Source organism: Erithacus rubecula (assembly GCF_903797595.1).
Source record: "Erithacus rubecula genome assembly, chromosome: 8".
NCBI lineage: Eukaryota > Metazoa > Chordata > Aves > Passeriformes > Muscicapidae > Erithacus > Erithacus rubecula.
In genome coordinates, this window is record NC_136659.1 from 21,698,152 (window position 1) to 21,725,581 (window position 27,430).

Below are 27,430 nucleotides of genomic sequence, written 5' to 3' on the forward strand. Positions count from 1 at the left end.
TGTCCCAGATGTTTGATTACATTTCTGGGTGAACTTGATACAAGAGATATGAAAAAGTAATTTGGATAGGGAGCCCAGAAGGAAGAGCCTACATATCAGGAATTCCTGGCTTCGACTAGAGCAGGAAACATTTCTAAGCCTAGAGAGCATTCACCTCTATGGGCTGGTATGTTATCTTTAAAAGTCTAATGACCTAACCAGATCTTCCAGCTTTATGGATATGAACTGAATAAAACTTTTGATAACCAGGGTTGATGTAGTCCTAGACAACAGAAATAAATAAGGAGTTCAGAGGAAAACGAGCTTGATTCTGACAAAAGAAAAATTATTCTCCTATTAATAAGGAAAAAAATCCCAACCCCAAACAGTACAAATCTCTAGTCAAATTTTGAAAAGCTTCTGCCATGCATGCTCAAGCAGATCATCCATGTCCTCCAAGCCAACCCGCACATCTGTGCACACAGGCAGAGCTCCTGAGCAGGTAGGTCCTATGGGCACAGGACAGGAATTCAACCCACAGCAAAGCTATCAGCACCTTGCAGCCATGTGCATGAGTGACTGTGAGCCCAAATGGGAAGTGTTATTTGAATGGAGCCTTTGTAGAGAAATGACACAGGCAAAAAAACAGCAGCTGAGGTGCACTACAGTAACAGACTTTTACCAGCAAGCTTTTGTAACAGCCATTGGAAATGAGTGGCCAAGCAGAAAACAGCCTGGTGATATACTTGGGACATAATGTTCCCAAGGTTGTATCCCATCAAAGTCAAGCTGGAAAAGAAGCACTATGTGACTGTGGAGAGCCACACACTGGGAAAATCTCCCAACCATTGCTACGTGCCTGCCACACAAACAGGCTGCTGGACAGGGGCCTCTTCCTGCCTTTCACTGATGTTACTACAGAGTAACAACCCACCTACACCAGGCAATAGCATATGGTCACTCTTGTTGGTACATTCCCATTTAACACCCAAAGTAACTTTGGGCAGACCAGTTGCCTTCATCATGAAAGTGCAGTTAGAGCAACAGATATGATGCTCAGATGAATTCAGGTGAAATAACTACAGCACTTTAAATTCACACTCCATTTTTATTTTGCAGTTCCTTTCTTTGATCAGATAAGCCCAATGGATTCTTGAGTACTATTTAGAAATACACAGGCATGTCAGACTGGAGCCATCTGCTTTCAGACTGGGGAGGACAGCCTGGCTTCTGGTCATATTTGGATGTTTCTTTGCAGCCACATGGAAGAAAAAATTGTGTTAAAGTGGAAATTTCAGCTTGGGGAAGCAGCTGCAGAGGTCTCAGAGACTGGTCTAGGAGGGAGCGAGCACCCCGGGCTGAGCGACGCCGCTGGGTGGCTGTGCAGTAGCTATGCCTATGGAGACACAGGAGACAGGAACAGACTGGAAACAGGCCGTGGGCACTGGTGCTAAACTGTGTGTACACAGCACCTTGGGAACACTCTGCAGGAAGGAAGTGAATGGCAGGCTAATACAATCTGCAGTCCCGGCACAAGGCTGCAGAGCAGGTGGGGCTGAGTAAGGGCTGCTGGTAAGGGTGCAAGGGGGTACAATGTTTCAAAACCTACATACATTCAAAATCTCTCTCACTGTAGCTGCGACTTTGCTTCTCCAGATTGCTTGATGCTGACTTGCTTATCAGGTCCCCAAATCTCTCGATTGACAAAGTCTTATCCAAGTCCTCATCGTCCTCGGCACCAGGAGAGGCTTTCTCTGCGTCATCTCTGCCCTGCACAGAAACCGCCAGGTAAGAATCAAACACGGCAGACCCCTAAAGCCCTCGGATCTTCCTGCCCTTCCAACACTGCTAAGGAGCAGCAGCTCCCTACAACAGGCCTGGGGCGTAACATAGAGGCACAGCTCTGCTCAAAACCAAGTGCCAGAACAGACCAGCAAGCTCCAAGGCACACTCTGCTGGGATACCTTAGTGGTCCTCCACACCGCTCTTGAGTGGCAGGTATCACAAGATTTTGCCAGTGACTGTTTTTCCCATCAGAGGAAATGCATAGCTTTTGTTTGGCTGGAAATTCTCTCTCCTGCCCTCTGCTCTTCCCTTTGCCCAGTTGGCCATGTCTCATTCTTAGACCTCCTCTGTATTCCCCCTTGGGAAACAGCATCCCTGCTCTGGTGAGCTGTCCTTGGGTCAGTGTGTCTTCCCACCTCCCCTGCACACACCTAGGGACTCTTGGATGCCTTCTTCAGGCTTTTCTGCCCATTTTCCTATTTCAGGCAATGGGAACTTCTCTGCCTTCTGCTGGTGGAAGTGCCCTGAGATGAGCATCACCAGGTGTCCCTTGGCCATTCTTTCCTTCTTTCTTTCTTTCTTTCTTTCTCCTGAGCAGCTGCAGCTGGTAAAATTTTCCATCAATACAGCCGAAATGCCAGCGCGGAGCTGTTGTGGACTCCCGTGTTTCCATGGAAACAGGAGGAGGCCCAACTGTGACAAATCTGCTAGGCAGAAAGAGGGAGCAAGCCAGCTTTAGCCAAGAGATCCCTCTCCTCACATCCCTGTTCCTAGGAGCAGCTTTGTACCTCTGGGTGAGACTGCTTCTCCTCTCACCTTAGCACAGCTGTCCCAAGCCCAGCCTCAATGGGGACAGTCTATTTTCAAGCTGCTCAGCTCCTCCTGCATACCCTACCCAGCGGCATGTGAAGGCACAGAGGCGTCACAGAGCAATCTGTGGCCTTTTCTGGGGCACAGTCAGCTGTGTGTGGGGAGGATCCGGGGTCAGGGCAGCCTCGGGGCACGCCTGGTGCAGACGTGTCCCGGTAGCACGGCGTCTCCTCCTGCAGCACGCTGCCAGGACAGCAGTCCCGCTCTCAGCAGGAGCACGGCCCCGCTGCTGCTGGACTCCCAGCTCACCTGCTGCAAGGCGATGAAGACATCTCCTACGGGAGGGGACTCTCCAGCTGCCATTTTGGTTCAGGACCTAAGGACCTGGGCAAAATATCAACCCTTCTCTTTCACCGGCAGGCACCCAGCAAACCTGGAGAGTGGCATAACCTGTGGAGAGAGGGCAGGACAAGGGAATGTCGTGGAAGACTGCTGGCCAGCGCCCTCAAGCCCCTGGCTCCTGATCCAGAGGTCACCTCACCAGCCCTTGGAGAACCTCCCTGGCATCACTAGGACAGGCCTGTCCCCTGCCAGTGTGCAGGGGCAAGTGGCCCAGCTCATGCTGCTTTGGCCACCAGCTCCAGCTGATCAGGGATAGATGGGATCCTGTCCTCTGAAAGGTCAGAGGGACCACTGGAGACAGCAGCTATACATAACTCCTGCATGGGCTGTGCAAAAGAAAGAGAAGCTTCCTGCTCAGACACCTCTACAGCAGCACATCTGTGCAAAGCTGGGGTAGAATTGACCACCAGGGAAAGAAAAAGCTGGAGAGATCAGGTGCTGGGAGTACATGCCAGGAGCAGGCAGCAGAGTGGTCCTGTGGCACCTAGCTTTAACTGGACAGATCCCAAAAATGGCCAGAAGGAACCACAGAGAGCTGTGCAGACCACAGAGACAGCACAAGGACAAACATTTCATCATTCAAACGCCACACACAAAACAACACATGTTACAGGCAAAGAGAACAACCTTCAGGCTGCACATCTGTGTCCTGTCAGCCCTAGCAGGGCTAAAGGACACACAGGTCCCTAAGGACAACACAAAGGACCAATCTGTTCCATATCCAGCTACAGGTAAGGAAGGCAAAGAGGTGCCACGCTTGACAAGGATTGGGATACTGGGCTACAGACTAATACAGAAACATCTCTGGTCAAACCATCTACAGCAGCAGCACAGTCTAAGCAGCACGGGCTACATCCCAGGAAGAACTGGAGATGGTACAGAGACTGGCACTGGGAAGATACTGATCTCCAAAAACCCATCTGAAACAGAGAAGATGTAAGCACATACACAGTGATTTGGGCACAGGGAGAAGCAAAGTGTCCTCAGCTCCCAGCACAACAAAAGGGACATTCGTTAAAACTACAAGGGTAGAATACAAATGAATTCAAAATTGGCAAAACATTTTTTTTCAGCGATGTCATGAAGGAGCAAAAAACTGCAAAGTCAGAGGACAGCTTAGCCATGTCTCTGGTAATGAGTTGTATCTATGACAAAGAAAATTAACAGAAGTTAAACTCATCTTTCAGAACAAGCTATTCTCCAGCTATGAAAGCTTTGGAGGGAGTATGTGTCCTGGCTGTCTCTGAGGGGTTTCTTACTATCTCATCTGAAGTACCTAACTGGCACACTGTTCAAGACAGCTGACTAAAACAGTAAAGACTGTCTAAGGACGAAACCAGTAAGGCCACTTCATCATCCCATCTTTGAAAATCTCCAGAAGGTCTCAGTCTGCTTACTCTGCCTACACGAAGAGCTTATTCAAACCAAAAATCCCAGGGCCCAAACCAAAAATCCCATGTGCAAGGTAAGTTTTTGAGGAGCTAATCTGACCACTGATGAAGAGTGCTCCTTTGCTCACCTTCCTAATTATCAGGAACAAGGTAAAACATAATGGAAGAAACCCTTGAAACACATCTCATTGGACTCATCACTAATTTCATCCTCAGTAAGACCTCAACAGCTCAAGAGAAATAGGCTGCCAAGACAGACAAACAGCAAATGCAGCATCCAGGTAATCCTTTTAGTAGGAGACATGATAGAGAAAAGGTTAATACATGGGGGGTTTTTTCTTTTTTTTTTTTTTTTTTTTTTTTTTTTGCATATAATTCAAGAAGAGGGTATAATTCCATGAAAGCAAACAGCATTAAATTTGAAACTGAAGGCAGGGAACATTTTATTCCAGTGGGAAGAGCTGGCAGGGGAACCTCATTTTGCACGGCCATGGCATCATCACTGTTAAAGAAAGGATTGGACATTTTTAAGGAACAGAACATTCACAACTACAGAATGATTGCGAAACGTGTTGCAAGCACTATAACTTAGGGAGTAAAAAGATAATGGGGCTTTGGACAGCAGCTCCTGTAGAGCCAGAATCATTAAGACCCAGCAAAATGGTAAAACCAATTTAACAAAAGAAATGCTAATGCTCAGCTTCACCTCTGTGCCACTAACATGCTTTGTGGGGCCCTTAAAGTAAACTAAAAACTATCAGCAGGGCTGTGAAGCTATGTGTCTTGTTTCAGGTCAACCTTAGGTATGTCTGAATCAAGGCAGAGGCTCCAGGGGCAGTTTGTGCTCTGGGAGGGAAGAAACCCACATTTTGGAGAACTGCTGGGTGTAACATATTCTGCTGACACCAGCTTTGCAAGGTGTTATACTGAGTATAAAACTACAGCCCCACTGCTTAAACAAAGTTAAAAGGGAGGGAAAATCCAGCACTTAGTCTTTCTTTACCCATCAAAGCAGCACATTCAGAATTATGCTGAAGACATCACTCCAACAGGCTGAACAGCTGAAAGCCAGACAGTTATAGTAGCAGTAAGAGAGCCCTGGGGACTTGCTTTTAAAATTTCAGAGGGACTGGGAGATACCCACGGGGTTTCCATCGATGCCCCACTCAGCAGCCTGTGAAAGCAGGATGCAATGTGTGGGCATTCCAGGCAGGCAGGACTTGGGGCCCAGCTGTTGGAAGGCTCTCACACTTTGGGGAGGACAGACAGGTGAGGATGAGAGGTGTGTTCTCAGATTCTAACCCTACCAGCTCCCCTGTTCCTGAAGAAGGGAGAGCCCACAGCCTGAAAGCACTGGTGCTCCCCTTCTGCACATTCACGGCTGGCCATGGCCACTAGAGGCCACTTGCCCCTTACTCTGTGCCACCTCTGGAGGAAGGCAGGATGGACACCTACCAGGATCCTGCCTGGCGTTCCTACCACCCTCAACAGATGGAGCTCAGAGAAGAGCAAAATTTTGCCAGTGGGCCAGAGGGATTGATTTATAAGGAAAGGTTAGGAGCTAATTTTGTCTAGCACAATATGGGATGACTAAGATGGGGAGGGGACAAGCCAGCAGTCTGGAAAGATCTCAAGGGTGTAAAACACAACTAAAGATTTTTTTTTTTTTTTTTTTTTTTTGGTCAGCCAGCCCTTCATAAAGAGACTTAGGAATGGGTTAAAATTTAAAACAGAAACTAAAAAGGAATATCAGGAAGAATTCTCCTAATAAGCACGATGCTGAAGTGCTCAGCCTGCTGGCATCAACTGCCTTGGTTGCCATAAGAAGAGCACAAGACAAAATGGGAAACTAAAAAAACAAACCACTAAATAAAAGCAAATGACTGATACCTTCATCCTACTGTATCTCCTGGTTATGGGGAGTACGTGATTCAGCATTCCCGCTAGAAGTAATTTTCAGTAATAGAAGCATCATGCCAGCAGGCCAGATTCGAAGGGAGGCCAGGAAAACCCACAGCCTGCCAACCTGTGCGCACTCACACATCCCCGCTCTCTCCCTCCACAAGCACATCAGTAAACAGAACTGGCTCACAGGAATCACCATATCTTCTACTGACCACAGTACTCTCCATCTAAGCTTAACAGATTCTGAACGAAAGCGACCAGGCATGTCCCTGCAATGCTACAGCATCTCCCACATGTTGCACACAGGGACTCCAAGGAGCTCCCCCTCATCCCCAAAGACTGCTCCACAGGGCCAGAGCTTCCCAGCTTTGCTGAGGAAAACGCAATCTGGCACACCTTTGAGGGCCGAGGTGAGCAGTTCACGCTGTCCCTTTGCAATAAAGATGAGTTGGTAACACTACAGGCAGGCTGCCCCAGCTCCGTGGGCAAGGGGCTGCATGGAGACAGCCATCAGGTCCCACGTCCATCTCTACAACTCCTCCTTAATCCCTTGGCCATCGGCTGAGAATAATTTAGCTGTGGAGTGTCTAGACTAGGAGTGGATGTTAAGATAGGGATAAAGCTACAGGGGCAAAGCTGGTTTGAGGATAGGGGAGGAGAAGGGACTCTGGCTGATAGACACAGACGGGAAGAGCTCACAAAGGAGAAGGATTAGAGGCCTTGGAAGATTTTCCTGGGAAGAAATACTGATGTGCATGTCCACGGAGGGAAGGAGCAGGAGGGGTGCTGTTGCATACATCAAAGCATTTGGATGCTACTGTGACACAGCCTCAAAGCCAAACAAAACAGGAGTGGGCTGCGTAGCCCCTACATCTCCTCTGTCATGGCCGAGGAACAGACACGCACCAGAATGAAACGGCAACACATAAGACAGTAAACACACAAAGTTTTCCAGCACGAAGGTTTTAACCTGTGGATCTCCCTGCCACATGGCTACATTGAAATTTGTATTATTACACAATCATTTCAGAAGGCTTAAATATTTCAACGAACCCTATACTCCACGGAACTACCCTGTATGAACCATCACAGCCATTCACTCCTGAAGCCTCGTCTGTTCCGTGACTCTCGCTCACAACAGGCCCTTCACAGGGTGCCAGACGGGACGGAGCCTGCACGGTCCACAGACACATAAAGGAACACACGGAACAAAATTCACTCCAGAGCGAAGTGCCAACACCAGACAGTAACAATGAGCCACCGCTCCACTGGACGTACGGACGGCTCTGACAGACACACGTACAGCCGGGGAAGGGAAGGAAAGGGACACGGACAGGCACGGGGGTCACTGCACCATGTCCGTGCCGTGCCGTGCAAGCCCGTACGGTGCGGAGCGCGGGACTGCTCCGCGCCGCATCCAGCCCCGAGCGCCGCGCTGCGTGCCGTGCCGTGCCCCGCGCCATGCACCGCCCCGCACCGTGCCGTGCCGTGCCGTGCCATGCACCGTGCCCCGCACCGGCAGCCACCCGCACCGCGCCACGCACCGTGCAGCACCGGAGCGCCCCGCAGCCGGGCTGGGGCAGGGCAGCCAGGCGGAGCTGCTGCAGCCAGGGCAGAGCAGGGACAACCCACCCCTCCCCTCCGGCCCGTACCTCGCACCGCCGGAGCAGGAGAGCCGCCCGCCGCCGCCGCCGCGCCCCGGCCCCGCCGCCGCGCTCCGCCCGACACGTGCCGCGCCGCGCTGGCGGCGGGCGGCGCTGCTACCCGGCCTCCCGCCGGCCCGGCCCGCTCCGCTCCGCGCCGCCCGCCGCCGCCGCCGGGCCGCCGCCGCTTACCGGGGGGGCTGCGGGGCGGCGGCGCGGGGCGGCGGCGGGGCGGGGGCCGGGGGGCGCGGGCCCGCCGGGCGGGAGGGGGACGCCGGGGCGGGCTCCATGGCAACCGGATGTGAGCGGCGGCCGCCTCGCCCGTGCGGCGGAAGGGCGCGCCTCGGCGGCAACGCGGAAGAGCGGCGGAGCGGCGGCGGGACCGGCCGCGCCGGGCCGTGCCGAACCGGGCCGAACCGGGCCGGGCCGGGGCCGCCTCGGCCTCCCCGCTGCAGATGGCGGCGGCGGAGACGCTGGTACGCGGCCTGGCGCGGCTGCTGCAGGACGCCGGTGAGTGGCGGCCGCCGCGGGCCTCGCCGGGCCGGGTCGTGGCAGTGCCCGCGGTGTGCGGACACTCACGGCCCGGCCCGTCCTTCCCCGTTCCTGCAGGCGACCTCGTCCTGGACGGCTCCAGCACGCTGACGCTGCTCACCTCCACCCTGCAGCACCTCACGCAGGTCTTCGAGCAGCACCTGGGCTCCCGCAACCAGAACCGGGGCTTCGTGGCGCTGCCCTCGCACCCCGCCGAGACGGCCGCCATCCTCCAGGCGCAGTTCCTCTTCGACGTTCTGCAGAAGACTCACTCTCTGAAGGTCCGTGCGTACCGGGGCCGGGGAGCTGCAGGGCCGGCCGGCGGAGGTGCAGGCACAGCTTCAGAGCAGCCTCCTCTGCCCATTGCCCCGTCCAGGCTCCGCGGGTCCGGTGGCTCTCACAGGGCTCTTGCCTAAAGTCGTCGCTCAGTACGATAGTCTATAGCTGCTTACCTAGGATCAGCCCTGCGACTCGGCGGAAAGTTTCTCGGGGTTAAAAACGGGGGTAGCAGGAGTTAATTATGTTCTGACCTTGGTAAGGTGTTGTCATTGTTGGGCAGATTATTATTTCCTGAAGTGCTTGAGCAATTCAGGCGGTATCTGCCACCTGAGCACTGCTGAGTGCTCCTGGAGTGATGATTGATGTGCCCAAGGCAGCAGAGCCGGGGAGCTCGAGCAGAGGGGTCAGATGTTGTACACACTCTGAGGCTGCTGCTTACTTCAGCAGCCTGGGCAGTGGTTCTGCTTGATCAGTTTCACAACATGAGCTATTTCTAGTTACTCGTCCTCATTAATTTTAACAATAAAAGCTGTAGTAAAGAGGCTGTAATAAAGATAAAACTACAGATCAAGAAATTCTTCAGAGAGGTTTTTGAAAGGTGGCATGTGTTACGATGCTGTATATGATTCTACTCGGCACTAGGACATGCTGGGAGGGTAGTAGAGGTGAAAGGAGCCTGAAAGGGGAAGAGGCATTAGCATTAGAGTCCAGAGCGGGACTCAGAAGGTACTGTGGCTGAGCACTAAAATCTATGATGTCTTCAAAAACATGTTTCCCTGTGAGAGTGAAGTGGTATGAGAATGTTGTTGGGAGGATTTTGTAACAGTGTAGTGAGTGGGGAGATTGGAGTGGGGCTCAGAATCTGTGGAGAAAGATGGGTCTCCAGGCAGGGAGGAACACTGCAATCAGGAGGATGTTATGGTGAGTGCTTCTGTTCACTAGAAAATGTGCTCTTCAATAAATCTGTAAAGAAGGGGAAGCTGTCCATTGATGTCTGGTAACTGGTTTACTTGGAGAAGCTATTTGGCAGATTTTTAACAGTGGAGGGAGAGGAGATGATCAAGACATCCAGCAAGAATGGCATCTGAAATAAACTTTGTTAGAACTGATCATTAGAGCTTGTCAGTGGAAGCTCCCCTTACAAATGCTCTTGTTCAACATGCAGCATTAGTGCTGGCAGGCAGTGGGCAGTGATTCATTCCTGGCAGGGCTGTAGCTTTGGAAGCAGTAGTGGTGATGAGGTCTTGGGATGTCTGTTCTGCACCTGATGAGTCACTTCTGTGTGAATGTATATGTAACTGGCAGAGGTGACCTTTCTGTTATACTTTGTGTCTGCAGTGGAAGTGGTAACTACTTCATCACTCACTTTCAATAGCAGCCAGAAATACTGTTCATGCACTGTCCGTAGAAAGCATAAGAATGTGGTTTTAATAAGCTGCTTTATGTTACAGGAGCACAGCCTAACTTCCCTGTGCTGAAAGGGCCTGTAGCTGTGCTACACAATACAAAGAGAAGGTTTGCAGGCACCTCAGTCTAACACTAACAGGACCTTTTTTGGCCTCTTGTGGTGAAATGTACATGCACACCTCCCACCAGCATGCTAGTTCCACCCAGTTGCTTGATAAACATATCTCCAGCAGTTAGTTTTGTCTTTAGTAGATTTGCTGGTTGTGTCTGATGAGCAATCCAGCTGTCAGATCTCCCAGTGGTGCTGGAAGTGGTGAAGCCATGTGAGCAGGAGAGATGAAGAGGAGCTCCCTGGGCTGGCAGACCACACTTGCTGACATGCTATTCTCTGTGATCTCTACTGTACTGTGAATCTGGGGAGACAATGCCACTACCAGCACTGGCAGAGAGCTTTTAAGGGATCACCTGAGCTGCAGGAACAGCCTGTTCCAGGAGCTACAGTTGGTGCATCAGGAAGATGGCAATGCAGCACAAATCAAGCTTGACATGAGACTTCTTTTCTCATTTCTCTAGCTCGTTCATGTTCCAAACTGTGTTTTGCAATCTGCTGTGAAGATCTTCCCTTTCAAGTCCCTCCGGCATCTGGAAGTAAGTATAGATGGCAAGAGTGGTTTTGAGTCTTGCTGTTTGGGTTTTCTTGACTAGTTTTGTGGTTGCAGAATGCCTCTACTCCTAAAAACTGGGTAGGCTTTTGTGGCTTCCCTAGAAGGCTAACACTTGCTTGGGGTAAAATTTGGATCTGCTCCTTCACTGTAATATTTGATGTATGTTGTTCTTACTTTCTCATCACTGCCACAGTTGAGGTCTGTCCCTCCACACTGCCTCCGGGGACTGCGATTTGTCTATTCTCAGCTGGAATCTCTCACCTGTTGCAAATGTATCAGTACACTGGAGGTAAGTGTTGCTACACAGCTCCTGGAGTAAATTGCAAGAGAAAGGCTGTCTTGATCCCACAGCTCTTTACACAGGGAAGGTGTAGGAGATGGTGTTAGCTCTTTTATTCATTCATGTTGTGTATGGCTTCATGTCCCTTCCCTGTTCTGGGCTCCTACTACTGTCTCAAGCACAGTTGAAGTATTTCCTTCTTGCAAGCACATGTGCTCTGTAGTCTTCTTTTAGCTTCTTGAGAATTTCTGGCTCTAGACAACATTTGTGTCAGCTAGGACAACTCTGTGTATCTGGCTGTTTCCACATTCAAGGCCTGCAGGTTGTCAAGGTTTATTTCACTGTACCTCAGCAGCCTTTTGAGAGCTTATTGACAGAGGAAATGCTGTGCCCCAATGTCTTACCTGCACTGCTGCCCAGGACATTTCTGAGACATGAAGGCAAGCTCCAGCCATGGAGAACTGAGTAGCATGGGCTGTGCTGGCCATGGGGCTCTGGGCTTCTCTCTGGAAGGTAGAAGCAGGTCAGGATGCAACTGTGTATCTTGTTTTTGTTTGAGGGAGGTCTGAAAATGACTTCATTAACATGAGTCTTTGTGCTCAGTGTTCTAAGAAATCTAACAGATTAGGTTAACCTTTGCCACTTCAGCATAGGAAACAAAAGCATCTCCCCCTTCTTTCTAAATATCTGGCTGCGAGATTCCCACCACCTCCAAATACTTGAAATGGGGACATAAAAATTACTGCCTCTCTAAGCAAGACAGGGTCTGTAAAGCACAATATGTCAGCCACCTTCTAGACTGTTCTCTTATGTTCATCTGCTTTTACTGTAACAGCTAGTACTCACTGAGGAATTTCTCCTCTCCTTCCTAGGAAATAATTTCAGCATGTGGTGGAGATCTGAGCTGTGCTCTCCCATGGTTGGAACTGCAGACTATGAACTTCAGCTATAATTCAATTACTACCTTGGATGACTCACTGGTGAGTGGTGCATCATTCCTGCATGGCTGAGGAGAAAAGTAGATGATCACAGCCAAGAGCCAGGCCCTCTGTTGCTGATGCTGCTAGGTCTGGGTGGGAGGAAACAGGCAGTGTCAATTTTGCTCTCCCAGCAGGAGAGGCTTTTCATGCTATAACAGAGACAGCTGTAGGATCTGATCTAATGTCTTTTTGTCCCTCAGCAATTACTGAATGCTCTGAGGGTCTTGGATTTGAGTCACAACAAGATCCAGGATTGTGAGCACTATTTAACGGTGAGTATTTTGGACTGACCAGCAGAGTTTCCTCCTGTGCAGAGGATACTGCTAAAATTCTGTAATGGTTGACATCGTGTTCCTACTAGATGAGGTATAATGAAAGAAATCACAAATGTGGTGTGGCTTAGAGCTAGTGCTTGCAGCCTGAAAACTCTTGTCCTGGATGTACAGTCTGAGTGCCACTGAGTTAGAGAAGGCAGTGTTCCTCACCTCTGAGACAGAGAGTTAGCTCTGGTTGTCGCTTGGCAGTCCAACATGGCTGAGTGGTAGATGCACTGAAACACACAGGGTACTCTGTGTCTACAGCCCCTCACAGGGTGGGCACTCCACTGTGGCCAAGACTGCTGTAATCTGTGCAGGTGAGAGTTATGTAGCCAGGCATGTAGCTGTAGAAGCTTACTGTTTGTTCAAACTGCCAGTAGCATTTACTTCCTGCTCTCAGAAACCTGTCACTCTAGAAGAGGGGCAGTCCATCATAAAGGCACATGTTTTTCTGGGAAATGGCAATTAAATCCATGTTTTGCTGGGCTAGATCTGCTTCTTTGAAGCAAAGCAATGAAACAGCTTTTCATGGAGTTGGTGAGGCTCCCAATTTATCATTTCCCCTCATCTTTACAAAGGTAAGAAAGGGTTTCTTTTGGTAGTTCACTGCTTTTGCTGAGTGAGGCAGGATGTCCAGTCCTTTCCATTATGCTTCATTGAAATTGGCAAGGAAAGAGAAAGGTACTCCTGGCCAATTATGTAAAGCAGTTAGATGATGCTGAGCACCCCTAAACAAAACACTCTCAATGTGAACATTGAACTCTTCCTGCAGAAACAGTCTTAAAAAACTCTCTTGTTGGTTGACCTTGTTGGGATGAAAAAAATGGTAGAAGCTAGTGCCCTGTCTTGAGTTCAGGGCCAGGTTTTGAGTTAAGGTCCCAATTGATCCAGTGCTGCTCTTGTCTCTGAACAGACCCTTACAGAGCTAGAATACCTCAATCTGGCATACAACTTCCTGTCCAAGGTGCCAAACCTGGGCGTCTTCAGCCGATCCAAGCTGGTGACTCTGGTCCTGCGCAGCAATGAGCTCGACAGCATTAATGGTGAGCCCACAAGGGAGGAGCATTGCTGAGTTTGAAGCCTTCCTGTCATCCTTGAGAACAAACAGGACTTGAAATCTTGGGCATAACTATTTTTGCTAGGGTTCAGTTTTGAGGGAAGTTCCTAAATTATGTCTTTTAGCATGCTGATGGCTTCTCACTTTGTTCACAGGGGTGGAACAGCTTGTGAATCTGCAGCACCTGGATGTGGCCTATAACCTGCTGCTGGACCATGCCCAGCTGGCACCATTGTCCAATCTGCACTATTTAAAAAAAGTAAGCATAAAGCCTGATGGGTTGGTAGAGTAGGGATTTCATGGTCAGGGTGTGCAAGATGGAGACTTTGTGGTAACCAGAGATTTTTGACAGATAAGTTCAACTCTTGAGCATTTAATTTTAGTGCAGGAAACTGATGGGAGAGCCTTAGACACCTGTGTTTCAGCCTTCATTTTCAGTGACCCTTCCTCAAGCTAGCCTTTTCTCATATATTCATCCCCACTTCCTTGCTCGTCCTTTCTGATTTTAACACTGTCAAGTTCATTGAAGATCCTCCCATAATCCTGTTGTGGATTTGTGTGTTCAGAGAAGTCTGAAGGAGCATGGCAGTCACTATACTGCTTGTGAAAGAAGATCACAAAATCAGAGAGTGGTTTCAGTTGGTAGGGATGTTAAAGGTGTAGTTCCAACCCTCCTGCCATGCCTCCCACTAGACCAGGCTGCTCAAAGCCACATCCAATCTGGCTTTGAACACATCCAGGGATGGGGCATCCACATCTTCTCTGGGCCTGCAAAGGACTGTTCTTTCAACACTTCTCAGAGTCAGTACTGAAAAAGCTTATAATGATTTAGGTCATGAATAGGAGGTACTTTAATCTTCGTCTCTATTTGCTGAACTAATTTCAGAAAGCATTGTAAAATCCTAGTCCTTTCCTGGCTTGATAACTGTTCTACTGCAAGGATATTTCTTGAAGCAGAGAATAAAGACTGGGGCCTGCATACAGGATAGACTGGGTAGAGAATGTTGCTTCTAGTAACAACTTGTCTTTTTTCTCACCCAGCTGCATTTGGAGGGAAACCCAATATGGTTCCATCAAAATCACCGATCTGCAGCCCTTGTCCATGTGTCTCCCAGGGCAGCCTTCTCCAATGTGAGTATTAACCACCTACCTACTGCCCCTCCTGTTGAAGGCATAGGGTGTTCTAACACTCAGGGTCAAATGGGAGAAAAGAAACTTGGAGATTTATTTCAGCTATGTTACAGTGGTGATTGTTTTGTGGTTGCTTCTGGTTTTTTTCTTTTTTACCTGCAGTAGAGTAATTTAACCTTAAATTTTTACATGATGTGCTGGTCAGCACAGATTTGAATACTGATTTCGGTTTCCACCACCTCAGATTTTAATATATCTTCACTGTCTACTTTTTCAATTTTGCTCACTGATGTAAGTTAACTCTGTTCCTGCTAGATAGTAATGATGTAGCTGGACTGTGCAAAGAAGGAGCTCACAGTCTTGGCCCACCTTACCTAAGTATGTACTGGCAGCCACGACCACCTCTGTCTCCATCTCTCTGCTCTCAGCCAGGTGTCATCACTGTTCCCTTACACTCCAGTGCTTAGGTCAGTTCTTGGTAATCCAATTTCAAATAAAGAAGCCAGCAAAGCCAGTGTTCTGGCAATTTAGCAAAATAAACTTACTTGCTAAGGGTCAAAGGTGTGCCAGAGCTGGTCTGCCCTTCATATTAGTGGCAAATGGCTGGATCTATTGTCTTCAAACTGCATCTTGGAAAAAGCTTTCACTAAGCTCAAGTTACTGGAAGCTATGTGGAATCAGGCTAGAAGTAGGATACATGCTTTGAGGTGAAAGGGAGTACCTTTCAAAACAATTTGAGTTGTTGTAAAATAATCTATTGTACCTCTTCCGTGAACTGTCTTGGAAACATTTCTGGAAGTTATAAAGTCTGTAAACAGGAAAACCACAACAGTCCCTTCTGGCCTTATATGCTATTAAATCAGGTAGCTACAGCTAAAGGAGTGGTGGATAGGCAGGAACAGGGTTGTTTCTTTGCAGTTTTTTTGCCAGGGATCCCAACCCTAGGGTGGCCTGAAGGGAAGTAAGAGTCAGCAGAAGTTGTCCTGAGTATGTGCCAGCCAAATGGAATCTGACTGCAAATGGGTCTCTAATTACAGTTCTTCTTGGATGGGGAGCCACTCTCTTCCTCAGACCTGATGGTAAGTATAATTGTTAAAAACTGATCTTACTGGCTTTGGGACTGGGAACTCTGGCAGGTTTTTGCATTGTCATGTGTCCTATTAAATCTTCATGGGCTACTTTGACACAGATCATTTTGTCTCAGTTCGTGCTGATTCCTAATAATTGTTGGAACTGGCCAGTGTAATTTATTCTGGCTTATGTAGCCCTGCAGGACTTGAAGCCTTGCCTGTTTCTTCTTCAGGTACTGCATGGTACTTGACTCTTGAACTACATATCAGCAAAATAGTTATCAGTTTCCCATCTGCTGTTTTTAAGAAAGGCAGAGATTTGAGTTAAATCAGAGTGGTTGTGATAAACAGTCCAATCAACCAGGCAGGATCTGTTGACAGTACATTGACTGAGGCGGTAGAAGCTTGGAGTGAGGAGCAGGAAAGCTGTCAGCCTGAGCTATGGCTTGGTTATTTTGTCTACCCTTTGAATTCAGCTGTCAATACTCTCTTCTTGCTTTAGCATCTCCCAAGACTTGTGCAAAGTGTGTCCCAGTCCATCCACACCTCTACCTCAGAGAAGACTGCACTGGACCGCAGTGCACTGGAGAGCTCCTGTGCTGCAGACTTCAGCGACAGTCAGTCCCCATCAGAGAATGTGGCCATCAGGATCCCTCGAAAGAAAAACAAGGTCTGGGACTGACATACCTTCCTAGCTGTACAGCTGGCATGTTGGGTGAAAGGGATGCCTTGATGTGGAAGCCTCCTGCAGTGAGATGTGGTCTGGTACTCTCTGCGTGGTTAGTGAGCCTCTGCACTGCTGTGTGTTAGGAAGGGCCTTTAATATCAGTCTTTATGTACCCTGACAAGTGTTTCATGGTGTGTGTCTACACTGTAATAGCTATAAACCCTTCAGCTTGGCAGAGCCCCTCATCAGGTGCAGTTTTCATTGTTCTAGTTCCTTACAATTACTTTTATCCTGTTTTTTTTCCAGGGAAAAGTCAAAGTGCGCAGGGCAAGTATTTCGGAGCCAAGTGACACAGAACACGAGCCCCAGGCATTACCTCTCTCTGCTGGTGAGGCTTGTCATCTTCCTTAATAACATAGCAGCTAAACTGCCCACAGTAAGAGTGGTGCTCTGGCCTGGTGACTACTTTCATGCTTCCCAAGCTTTCTCTCTGCAGGTCTGGTGCTGGAGCATCAGGAGGAGATGAAGCGCTTGGCCAGCTTCAGAGATCGCTTTGGTGCTGACTGGCTGCAGTACAAGAGACACCTGGAGGAGCAGGAGCAAGGACCCGTCATGTCCCGCAGCCGTTCTGCAGATGAGATCACAGACAGACCTGCTGTTGTGGACTTGCAGAATGACAGCTCTGACCCAGAGCAAGAAAAGCCCCAAATATCCCAGGAAGGATCCTCTCCTCCTTTGGATGACACTGTTAAGGAGAAAGAACCTGAAGTACAGCTGGATGAGCCTGTGGAAGGAGAACAGAGAGAAGAAGAGGAGGCAGATGAGCTAATGCTTGGAGAGGAAGAAGAGGAGAAGGTAGAAGGTAAACAGGTCCTTTCACTGCTGTGTTTAAGGACAATAAAATAGATTAATCAGATGTGATTTATCTCTGAAGCTGTATTGTGATGTCCAGTATTGTGGGAATGCTAAGATCCAGCAGGACTGAAGGCCTGCTGCATGTACTGAGCTGTATTGTCTCTTGTTTGGCAGTGGACCTGTGCCAGCCAGTGCTGGTGAGCCAAATAGAAGGTGAAGGGGACCCAGAGCCAGACTGGATCTTCCTGCGAGTCACAGCTAAGCATGTGATTGAGGTGGAACTGAAGGCTGCCAGAGTCCTCCACAAGCTGGAGCTGAAATGCCTGAAAAATGTGGAGACCTCTGAGTTGACCTGGAAGAGGATGGTGAGTTATACTTCTCTGTGTATGGCAGCATTCTAGATTTGGGCTCCTTTTGAGAATCCTGCAGGTCTTTTCCTAGCTCCTGCAAAGCCTGATTGAGCATCTCTTCAACTCAATGCATGTATCTAATGCATCTGTATTGCTTAAGACTACCTGCAGCAATGCAGCAAAAGCCAGCATCAAATCTATTCCAGAGCTGGAATTTGTAAACAATGGCTGGACTTGTTCCAGTGTGGAGGAATGAGAGAGTTCTCAAGAGGGTCTTAAATGAAATGGAGATCTCCTTCCCATCCATTCCTGGCCTTGGAGGACTCTTTATTGTTTCTAGAGCAGCACAGAGCCTTGTGTGATGTTTAAAAAGCTTCTGGCAGCTCAGTGGGCTGTTTGCCATCTTTGCTAGGTGCACACTTTAGCATTACCAGCCCTTTTTGGCTTTTGCGGTTCTTTAGAAAGGGAGTTTGGAAATCTCTTTTTCCTTGTGGTAGGATTTTTACATTTAATCTGAATGTGGACATGTTCACAGGTTTCTCTAATACTGTTTTTGGTAAAAGTTGCAACTCATTTTTAAACTTGTGCGTTTTTGAATGTTTGTGGCTTGATATTCTTCTGAAATACCTTCATGAAAAGGTCTCTTGTTTGAAATGCTTTGTTTTAGGCCTTGAAAGTTACTGTTGTAAGTTTCAAAGGCTCATGCAATTTTTCAAGCACTCAGCGCAAGTGTTGTCAGCACTCATTAGCTTTATATTTGTTCATTTATTTCTCATTTTACCAGACTCCCAAATGTTATCAGCTGTGGAGGGATGCTTAGGACGCACTAAAAGTGCTTTTATGGCCATGTTTCAACTGTTTTCAAACAAATGTAGTCTGTGAGAGCTTCTCCCTCATTGTAGAACGGGTGTTTGTGTCTCCTGCAGGACCTGGAGCGGGTTTTCCCTGTCCTCACGTTGCACTTCAGCTACATTCGCAAGGACCGGCAGAAGCGCAAATACGTGGTGCTTGACGACTGCCCGGAGCAGTGTCTGCAGGTGGGGGAGCCTTGGGGAGGGGACAGTGTTGTTGCAAGACACTGAATTCTTCCAGCCAGCGTAGGGCTGCTGTTCTCAGAGCACATGAGCACCTGCTGCCTGTGTCTGGCTTGTTGGGATTTCTTCTGCAAAGATGACCTGCGGAGGGCCCTGTGAGCATGGCCATGGGCAGTGGAGCTCCTGTAGCATAAACGGTGCTCTCAAGGAGAGGGTCTTGCAGTTTTCTCCCTCTTGGGATGAAAAGTTGTCAAGCCAGTGATCATTACGTGTGCGTGTGCAATGTAATGTTTTGTGGGTGCTGAGTGATGGGCTGGCCTGTGCTTGGTCCTCTGGACAGTGAATGTCAGTGCTATGTCCACACAGCTGCTGTAGGAACTCTGGTCTCTAATCCAATCATTTTTCTCAAGGTATTACTTAATATATTTAAACAAGTTATTAGAGGGAAGACACAAGTACATGGGACCTTTGAGATCAGAGTTCCAGAGAAAGCCTAACAGTATGTAGCTATCAGGCACAGACCTGCAAAGACAGGTTGTCTTGGTCTTCTCCAGTGAAGCTCCATGCCCCTGACAAGTCTTGCACAGCTGGAAAATGTTCTTGCACCCCTTACTTTCTGAAAGGCTATAGTGAGGCATGCGAAATGACATGCTGGTGTCAGAAGCTTGATTTTATTAGGACAATCATAGCTACCTGATAGCATCATTTTCCCTGTGCTGCTACTTTTAGTGTATCCTTGAAGTGTTGTCCCCTGCTGTTGAGGAGAATCGACGAAATCAGGACCAAGAAAAAGGATCCATGAAACTCCAGTGCCTGAAATGCAAGCAGGAGTTTTCACAGTCCCTGGCCCCCTGGCATCAAGGTTCCTATCCTTCAGAGCTTGGAGACACCAAAATCCTGGAGACTCTAGTTGCCTCAGATCAAGGTAGGCTGTAGTGCCCAGGAGAAGGATGTTTGCTAATTAATGCTCAGGCAGATTTCCAGAGTGGTAGCTGTGGTGCAGTGCATGGAATAATAGGAGATGTCTTGTCTCTATTGGAATTTAAAACTTATTGTGGCATGAACTCTCACTTGGCCTGCTTGGACTGGGAAGAGCCTGCCTTGTTTCCTAGCAGGAATAAGGCACTGGTTTAAGGTTAAGCAAACAGCACTTCAGTTCTGGGTTGCCTGGGGGAACACAGGGGTGCTGGAAACTGAAGTCTGGGAGAGGACCTAAAGGTCATGTAGTCAGTTCTGCCACAGAGACTTTATTTTCTAAAGAGCTTTTGCTAACAGAAGCTTCCAGGGAGTCTCCAGTATTTCAGGTAAAACTTTGGCTGTTAGACTTGAGAAAAACAATCAGAACCCTTATCTAAGTCCTCCTGTCTGTGGTCTTAAGCCCACTCCTGCTGCCACTTTGGAGGAACAATTTATCCCTTTCTTTGTACTTGAGGGCCATTGTTCTACCCCAGTAACTTTTCCTGGTTTCTGTCCTCTAAACTAAATAAGCTCAAGTCTCTAGATAATTTACTTGTCAGTCATATCTCATACATTCAGTTTCTCGCTGGTCTTTGTACTTTTTTCCATTTTGTCCACATTTTTCTTTGGCTGTTTTAAACTTGATGTGGTATTTCAGCTGAGATGTGGCTAGTCCTGAGTAGACATCTTCGGATTGCTGTGTTTTTCGAAGCTTAGTTTGTATTTGAAGTGGGGAGTGCCTTAGCTGAAAAGATGCTGTTTGACTAAGTATCCTGGGACTGAAGTACTGCAGTAGATACAGAAGTGCTGTCCTGGCTGCAGCACTTTTCTCCACCCCAGGACACTTTCTTCTCCCTACCAGAGTAATGGGAGTTCCATGATCCTGCTGGAGTCTGTTCTGGTGTGGGTGAAGGGAGCAACAGGAATCAGAGTCTAGAGGGATGAGGACAGCTGGGGAAGGGACACAGCATGCTGGGAATAGAGGTGGCTAAGGGACATTGGATTGACTGGTCATGAGCTTGGGCTTCAGAGGTTGTGTGAGCACTTGCAGATGTGAAGTGGAGGAAAGTCATGAGCGAAGCCCTGATACAGTTTCAGTTGCAACCACAGTACACACTGGGCACTCTAAATCTGAGCAGAACTGTTCAGTGTGGCACTGATCCAGAATTTCTGGTTCATTTGTGAGGGGAAGTGTTTAGGATTTGCTTCTGAACAAATTGCTCAACAAGCTGCTCAAGTCAGACTGTAACTATTCTCTTCCTTGAAAAGGGAGGGTTTGTGGTTTGCAGAGGAGGTGGGGGGAAGTAAAATCTTGCTGGGGAGAGCTGTTCTGGCTTTTCTTTATACCTGACAAAATCTTCCACAGGTCCTGCAGCAGCTGGCGAGCCCATAGCCTGTCCCAGTTGTTCCAGTGACCATGTGGTCATTCTGCCTTCAGAGGAGTGCTCCAGCACACCTCTGCCACCTGGTGCTGACAGCACGAGCGAGGACCTGTCAGACTCTGTGCTGGAGGGAGGCAGCCAGCAGGAGGGCCCAGAGGAAACATCTGTCCTGGCCAGTGAGAGCGGGAAGTTCTACATTGGTGGGGAGGACAGCTCGGAGATAGACACCAGCAACAGCACCAGGACCCCAGAGCTGAGCACTGAGCCTGACAGCACTCTTCATCCCAGCTCCCATGGATCAGATGGTGCCTCTGGGAAGGAGCAGGGTGTGAAGAGCCAGTACTTGTCCCTCAGCCACCCGGACACCAATGGGGGCAGCCTGATGGGAAGCTACCATTACAATGTTTCTCGGGGACCCACTCCTTCCTCGCTGTCTTTGAACTCTGAGTCCGAGGAAACATGGAATCTCAGTCCTTGTGAGTATGAGGAAGCTGTGCAGGGCTTAGGAGTGTTGAGAGCTTGCTGTTGGTTTTATCACTGGTGCTGGGAGGGTACACTTCCTCCTGTTTAGTGGGGATGGGGGACATGAAGTATGAGCAGCCATAAACATATGGTTCTTATGACCAGAGATTTTCATTCCCCTCTCTGTTAAATCCTCATGCCTGAAGCTAGGGAAAGTGAGTCAGTTCCTAATACCTGTTATTGCTTAGATCTGAGTAATAGTGTCTTGCTCTGGAAGATGCATTGCCCAGACACACTGGGTTCCTGTGGCATCCATGAGCTGCCAGCTGGAGCATTACCTTTGGAGAAGCGTATGCACAATTTCTCTGTGTTTATTCTTGGGCTTAGTGCAGTGTGAGGCTAGTGTGCTAGCAGGAGGTTCTGGTTTGTGGATCTACAGTTGCTTGTGCTTTCCTCACTTTTTTGTGAGCTTCAGATGACAAAATTTGTCCAAGAGACTGCATGCTGGCTGTGTGAGGGCTGTCATGCAAGATAGGAGGTCCACAAATCATTTTTCTGAAGGACCTTGGATTTCTGATGTAGCAGACTGTCTTTGCCTGGGTATCAGCTTGTGATTTACAGAATAACAAGCTGGAAAGGAGCTGTGGAGGTTACCTGGTCTAGCCCAGCAAGTGACTCTACTGCAGCTGAATGTAGTTCTGATTTGCAGACCTATTTGTTTCTTGATCTATAGAGGTCTCCCCCAGTCCTTCAGGACTGCCATGCTTCAGAAGAGGAGTCAGTATAGAATCACAGTTTTAAGTTTGCTGTGTTCAGTCTCGTACAGTTGAAGTATGAGAAATAAAGCAATCTCTTCTGGGGTCAAATTGCAAGATCCCAGTTTAAAACTGCTGTGGAAAATTCCTGCTGAGAAGTGGTTGATTAGTATAGTATTTCTGGTGGAGAACAGGCTCTGCTGGGAAATGCAAACTCTTGGGTGGTACTGTGGCTGTTGTATAAATTATTTGTTTATACAATTTCATGACAACCCTAATTATACTCTTTAGCAGTTTTATTTGTGTCTTCCTCTGGCCCCTTTAACCTTGCCATGATCAAAGTCAGAGTTAAAACATTGACCTAAGCTGAAATAAAAAATATCTTTCTGGCTTTGTGATAAAGAATTGCCCTCCTGCCAAATCCAGCAGCAAAGCAGTGTCCTTCTGTGACTAAACAGCCAAGCACACTTTGAAGCTGGCTTAGACCAAAGCTTTCTATATCTGAAGAAAAAAAGCAAGTGTTGGAGGAATGAAGTCCTCTTTTTTATTTCCATATGGAGACCTGTGGCCTGTAAAGCCCTGTATTTGGCTCTTTATCTTGAGGAGAGAGCTGATGGAAGCAGGTGTGCAGAGGGAGTGACACTGCTGCCCTGGTGCCTGTCTGCATGCCTGGGCAGCCCCTGCTCAGTGGGCAGAGTGTCACTGCTGCCCTTTGCTCTCCTCAGCTGTAAACAGCATCCTGAACACCAGGGACTTCCGGGCAGTGGATCATCGCCTGAAGCTCTACCTGGACATGGAAGTTTTTGAGGAGAATGCTGAGGAGTTCCAGTGCTTCCTCAAGGTGAGCTCCCACAGCACCACCCCTACAGCTCTTCGACTGTCCCTCTTGCTACCCTGTGAGTTCTGCACTGAGGTGGCGTCTCAGAGGCTGTGGGGTGTGAAGGGAGCTGAAGAGTCTTTGAGGCTGGCCTGTCTGTGGATGAGCTGTCAAGGGCAGGCCAAGGCTGTGACCCACCCTCTGTGTGCTCTAGGTGGTCATGGTGAAGTTTGGCCGGCAAGGAGAGTTCCTCTCAATCCTGGTTGCTTCTGATGTCAAGATTTATGTGCTGGAAGTCACCAGAGCTATCAGGTGAGGACACTGCAGCAAGTCTGTGAGTGCTGGGTAGTGCCAGCCTGTGCTAGCCTTGCTGCCCTTACTCTGGGGGGTGGTGACATGCACAGGCTCTTCTGGCAAACCCCCTGCTCAGTTTGACATGGGAGAGGAGATGGGGCAGCCTGCTGCAGCTGAGGGCTGTGCTCTGTGATTAGGGGACAACCTGCAGACTGGCTGAAGAAGAATGACTCTCACTACCTGTCTGATATTTCTCATCTGGAAGTGGGGCTCTGCCACCAGAGCTTGCGAATGGAGTTTCAGAACCCAAAAACTTCCTACAATCTGCTGATCCGGAACCAAAGCTGCTGTGACCAGTTCCTGCAGACCCTGACAGGTAAGAGTAGAGGTGTAGGAGGGTGGGGGAGAGGATTTGAATGATTTGTTCTTGGGGAACTATCAGGACAGCTGTTGTTGGATATATGTTGGAAATTACCTTCTTGACAGTTCAGAAAAAAAGCTGGGAGAGAATCTCACTGAAATCATAACTTGCAACACCTCTCTGAACAGTAGAGAAGCGTCCTGAACTATTATGTCCTGCCCTTGTGTTTGCAGTAAAAGACACCTGCCTTCTCCCCCTCTTTAGACCTCATGCAAGAACTGCCTGCTAAGCACAGGAGTAAGGTGAAGGAAATCCCCACTGTGGAAATGAATCCCCAACACTGGCTATGGTAAGAGCCTGTAAGAAGTTGGGATTTCAGGTGGGAAGGGATGTCTGCTTATCCAGCAGACCCTGGGAGGCAGGGTGCTGGAAACAGTGCCTGCTGCACAGAGGGTGAACAGGCAAAGGGATGTCATGGGCTGAGCCAGACAGGGCAACTTCAGCTCTTCTGGAGGAGCCTGAGAAGGATATAACAGAGGGAAAAAAAGCAGGAGGCAAAGGGCAGCTTTCCTACTAGCAAGAAGTATTTGGCTCCTGCTTACAAGGTGGTAGTCAGAGGACCAGGAGAGGGAAGACTGCATTATCTGTAAGAGATGTGGGTCCTTCCATTCTCCAAGAGGACTGGGAACAGTAGCTAGTTCATGGCAGAACTAGACTGGAAACAGAGCTCTTCCTTATCAGGCCACTATTGTGTCTCTTCCAGGCCTCTGCTGGACTCCAAGACCACAGATTCTGCAGCTGCAGGTGAAACTTGTTTCTTTTACCTGCTGGCCTACCTGATCCAAGGTACAGGAGATCTCAGTAGCCAGATGTCCCACATGTTGTGCTGTCTGCTTACATGCTTGTGATTCTAGTGCACAGCCTGGGGCAAAAGAGCTGCATCCTTTGTCCAGCAGTGAAATGGGGTGGGGGCTCTTTTCTAGTGTTGGGCTGTGTAGGATAGCAGCATACTTCTGTACATCCAGCAAATCCCCCAGTCCTTTCTGCGTGGAAGTCTGGGCTCTAGGGAGCAGCTGGTCTTGCACACCAGTTTTGGTGACAACTTGAGAAGCTAGAGATTATCTGAGGGTTGGATCATGGCCATGATATGAGGGAAAGATGAGGAGTCATAAAACCAGCTGGTTTGTGTGAGTTGCTGAAAGGCTTCTTCATTTGGGAAAACAGTAGTAGGTGTCCAGAACCTGAGATAATAGTACAGGAGGAGCCTGCTGGAGCCCTTCAGGTTTTGCTCCAGGCCTTGCTGAGGGACAGATGCATTAAACTTGAGGTTTGAGTCTTCAGTGAACAATTGTCATAGCTTGGGGCACTGAAAAAAACAATCTAGCTCTTAATCACATTCTGACCAACTTGCTAAGTTTTTGCACCCCTGATCACCATTGACCATTGGGGAGGTATGAGAGTGAGGATCAGAAGGAATCTGTGGGAAGTACAATTTTTGGTATCCTCAAGCTGAACAAATAGTATGTGGGAGGGAGAACTTACAGGGTAGTTTTCTTATTCTACAGTTTTTTCGTCTTTTAGAGTATGATGCCCAAAACTGGATACAGTTCCAGCTGAGACCTCTTTACCAAGTAGACAAGATTAATTAAACATCTCCTTTCTCTTAGTCTCCTAATTCCCAAGAGTTAGATGTGATGAGAAAAGCAACATACTGTTGCATCAGCTTGTGATCCTCTGTGACCTCAGCCAGTTTTGCTAATGGTTCCCTATTACTGTGCATCTAACTTATTCCCAAATTCTAGTGCTTTTAATTTGCACCCACTGAAATAGCTGGATTATATTTATGTTCCCTAATGATTATCAAAACTACTTTCCTTCCTGTCATATTTATGATGCATCCCAGCTTGGTATTCAACTTTATGTCCGTGCTCTCTGTTACACCCATCAGATATCTGCAGCCAGACAAATTCAGGCCAAAAAAGGCAGCCTTTGAGCTGCAGCTGCCAAATTTTAACCAAGGAGTAGTAAAATGTTGTTTAAGAGGTCAAAGGACTCAGGTGACTCATATGAGGGCTGGACAAGTCTTGTTGGGCAGTGGTCTTTCATATGCATGTTCCTGCAACAAGCTTGGATAAGCTGGTCAAGCCCAGCCACATTTCAGTAGCCTGGTCTCTTCAGTTGGGAAGCTGGATAAGGTTTTCACCCAAGTCACTGCTACTATACAGGATTTCCCTAGGGGAGGAATGGAGAGCAAAGCTGGTTCTGTGGTGACTCAGGCTCTCAGCAAAGCCTTTCTTATTCCCTCATATCCTTTTAGGGGCATCTGCTTTCCCTGTGACCCTGCTGAGTACCCGAAGCATGCTATTTCTGCTGGAGGAAAATCACCAGTGGCAGGTGCAGCCCTCCTTGGATGAAGACCATGAGGCAGAAATGCTTCCTAGGAGCAACATCCAGTTGAAGGAGAAGCAGCCAATCACCAGTATTAGCAATATCATAACCTATCGCCTCTGTCCTTGTGACATCAAGCTGATGCTGTATGATGAGGTAACCAGGAGATGGTCATGGGATCAAAATGCTGGGGGCTGACTGTGCTCAGATCTTGTTCCTGTAAGAGTGTCTTGGGGCTGTCATCTCCCATTCTAACCTAGGGCCTTGTACCACAGAGCCAGGGGAGCACAGTGGCAAGTCATGCAAGGGACACTGGACTGCTGGCAGCAGAGAGGGAGGAGGAGGTCACAGAGGAATTAGGAGGAGCTGGCAGCTGTGCTGGGGGATGGTGGCTCAGGGCTGATCAGTGCCTGTCAGGCCACTCTGCTCATTTGCCTCCCTCCCTTTCCTCCCTGCCAGGTACTGAAGCTGGAGAGCACTTGGCACATCCGCACAGAGTGCCCTGAGCTCCTGGTAGAGCTGGTGGAGTGGATCCGTGGGCCCTGGGAGGAGATGTTCTCAATCGAGCTCCGGAAGGCCGTGCATGAGGCACTGGAGTGAGCCTGGTGACTGGAGCAGGCAGGACTTGGAGTCAAGTGCTGCTGTGCCAGCAATGGTGCACAAGTGTCTCCCACTCCTATCTGACCTTGCTGTTCTGTGGCCTCTGCTTTCCACTCTACTCTTGCCCCTGGCCATTTCTGGTGAGTAAGAGGGGAGCACATGATGGTTCAGGCTGCACAGTCATTTATTTGCACTGGACTGGCCACTGAAGGAGAAAGTGGAGAGTGTTCCTTGTAATAGTATGTAAGCTACCCAAAGGCAGTCAGGTGCCATTTCTGGCAGATGCATTTGCTGCCTTCTTAGCTGTCTCAGGACAGCTATCATTATATGCTGATAATTTTTTTTCCTCTCCCTCCTCGTCCATGGTTTCCCTCAAGCTACCTGTTTCTTAACAGGAGCGTGATTGCACAAGGGGATGAAGCATGTTGTACACAACCCCACAGAGAGCCCTTACCTGTCTGCCTGGTGGGGCATGGCTCAGTCTGCTGCTGTAGTCTTTCACTGTCACTGGGAGGAAGAAGCCTCGAGGTTCTCAGCACAGAAATGTGTTGCTCACTGCTTAGGAGTCAGGACCTTTATGGGCCAGCAGGTATAAGCGAGGCTTAGGCTTTTTCTGAGCAGTCCAAAAGCAAGAGTCTATTTTAACATGAGTTTTACTATTTTCTATTGTAATAAAAGCTTATATTTATTGAATTGTCATGTTTTCCTTGTTTCATCCTTTTGCAGTGCTGGAATGTCATTCTAAGGGCTTCCATGCTAGCTTTGCTGCTGCCCTAGGGGTTCCCTAACATCTCATGGGGTTCAGGCCGTTCTCCCCTTCCTGTTCAGGGTGGGTGCGAATGGGCTGCTAGGCTAATCTTCTCCACCTTCCTGGCT

At 48.7% G+C, this 27,430-nt stretch overlaps 2 protein-coding genes across 3 annotated transcripts in view; one reads left to right on the forward strand and one right to left on the reverse strand.

Annotated features, from left to right (window-relative positions):
- SLC4A3 (solute carrier family 4 member 3) overlaps positions 1 to 8,054 on the reverse strand; it is a 33,374-nt gene extending 25,320 nt beyond the window's left edge. The window contains exons 1-3 of the mRNA XM_079310952.1: positions 7,925 to 8,054; positions 2,884 to 3,024; positions 1,593 to 1,749 (exon numbers count right to left, since the gene is read on the reverse strand). Of these exons, the coding sequence (XP_079167078.1) occupies positions 1,593 to 1,749; positions 2,884 to 2,937 (211 nt within the window). The 5' untranslated portion in view covers positions 2,938 to 3,024; positions 7,925 to 8,054. The remainder of the gene's footprint in view (positions 1 to 1,592; positions 1,750 to 2,883; positions 3,025 to 7,924) is intronic.
- Positions 8,055 to 8,230: 176 nt separating this feature from the next.
- STK11IP (serine/threonine kinase 11 interacting protein) lies at positions 8,231 to 27,247 on the forward strand. 2 transcript variants are annotated; one of them, XM_079310954.1, is made up of 24 exons: positions 8,232 to 8,425; positions 8,525 to 8,727; positions 10,706 to 10,780; positions 10,991 to 11,086; positions 11,950 to 12,057; positions 12,258 to 12,329; positions 13,288 to 13,417; positions 13,587 to 13,690; positions 14,473 to 14,562; positions 15,600 to 15,641; positions 16,135 to 16,302; positions 16,606 to 16,687; positions 16,796 to 17,161; positions 17,329 to 17,519; positions 18,431 to 18,541; positions 19,268 to 19,463; positions 20,862 to 21,353; positions 22,820 to 22,935; positions 23,126 to 23,223; positions 23,403 to 23,581; positions 23,831 to 23,915; positions 24,330 to 24,412; positions 25,884 to 26,110; positions 26,414 to 27,247. In XM_079310954.1, the coding sequence occupies exons 1-24, from the start codon at positions 8,371 to 8,373 to the stop codon at positions 26,552 to 26,554; spliced, it is 3,510 nt and encodes a 1,169-aa protein (XP_079167080.1). In that variant the 5' UTR covers positions 8,232 to 8,370; the 3' UTR covers positions 26,555 to 27,247. The 2 variants fall into 2 exon arrangements, 1 of the variants encoding a protein (XP_079167080.1); XR_013774878.1 differs by lacking the exons at positions 25,884 to 26,110; positions 26,414 to 27,247 and having other exon boundaries at positions 8,231 to 8,425; positions 23,471 to 23,581; positions 24,330 to 24,379.
- The last annotated feature ends 183 nt before the right edge of the window (positions 27,248 to 27,430 follow it).

Excerpts from the sequence above, each read along its gene's own strand:
- STK11IP (XM_079310954.1), top strand. The coding sequence starts at position 8,371 with ATGGCGGCGGCGGAGACGCTGGTACGCGGCCTGGCGCGGCTGCTGCAG. Across the intron at positions 17,162-17,328 it reads AGAAGAGGAGAAGGTAGAAG|TGGACCTGTGCCAGCCAGTG; the intron begins GTAAACAGGTCC and ends CTTGTTTGGCAG. Across the intron at positions 23,582-23,830 it reads GTTCCTGCAGACCCTGACAG|ACCTCATGCAAGAACTGCCT; the intron begins GTAAGAGTAGAG and ends CCCCCTCTTTAG.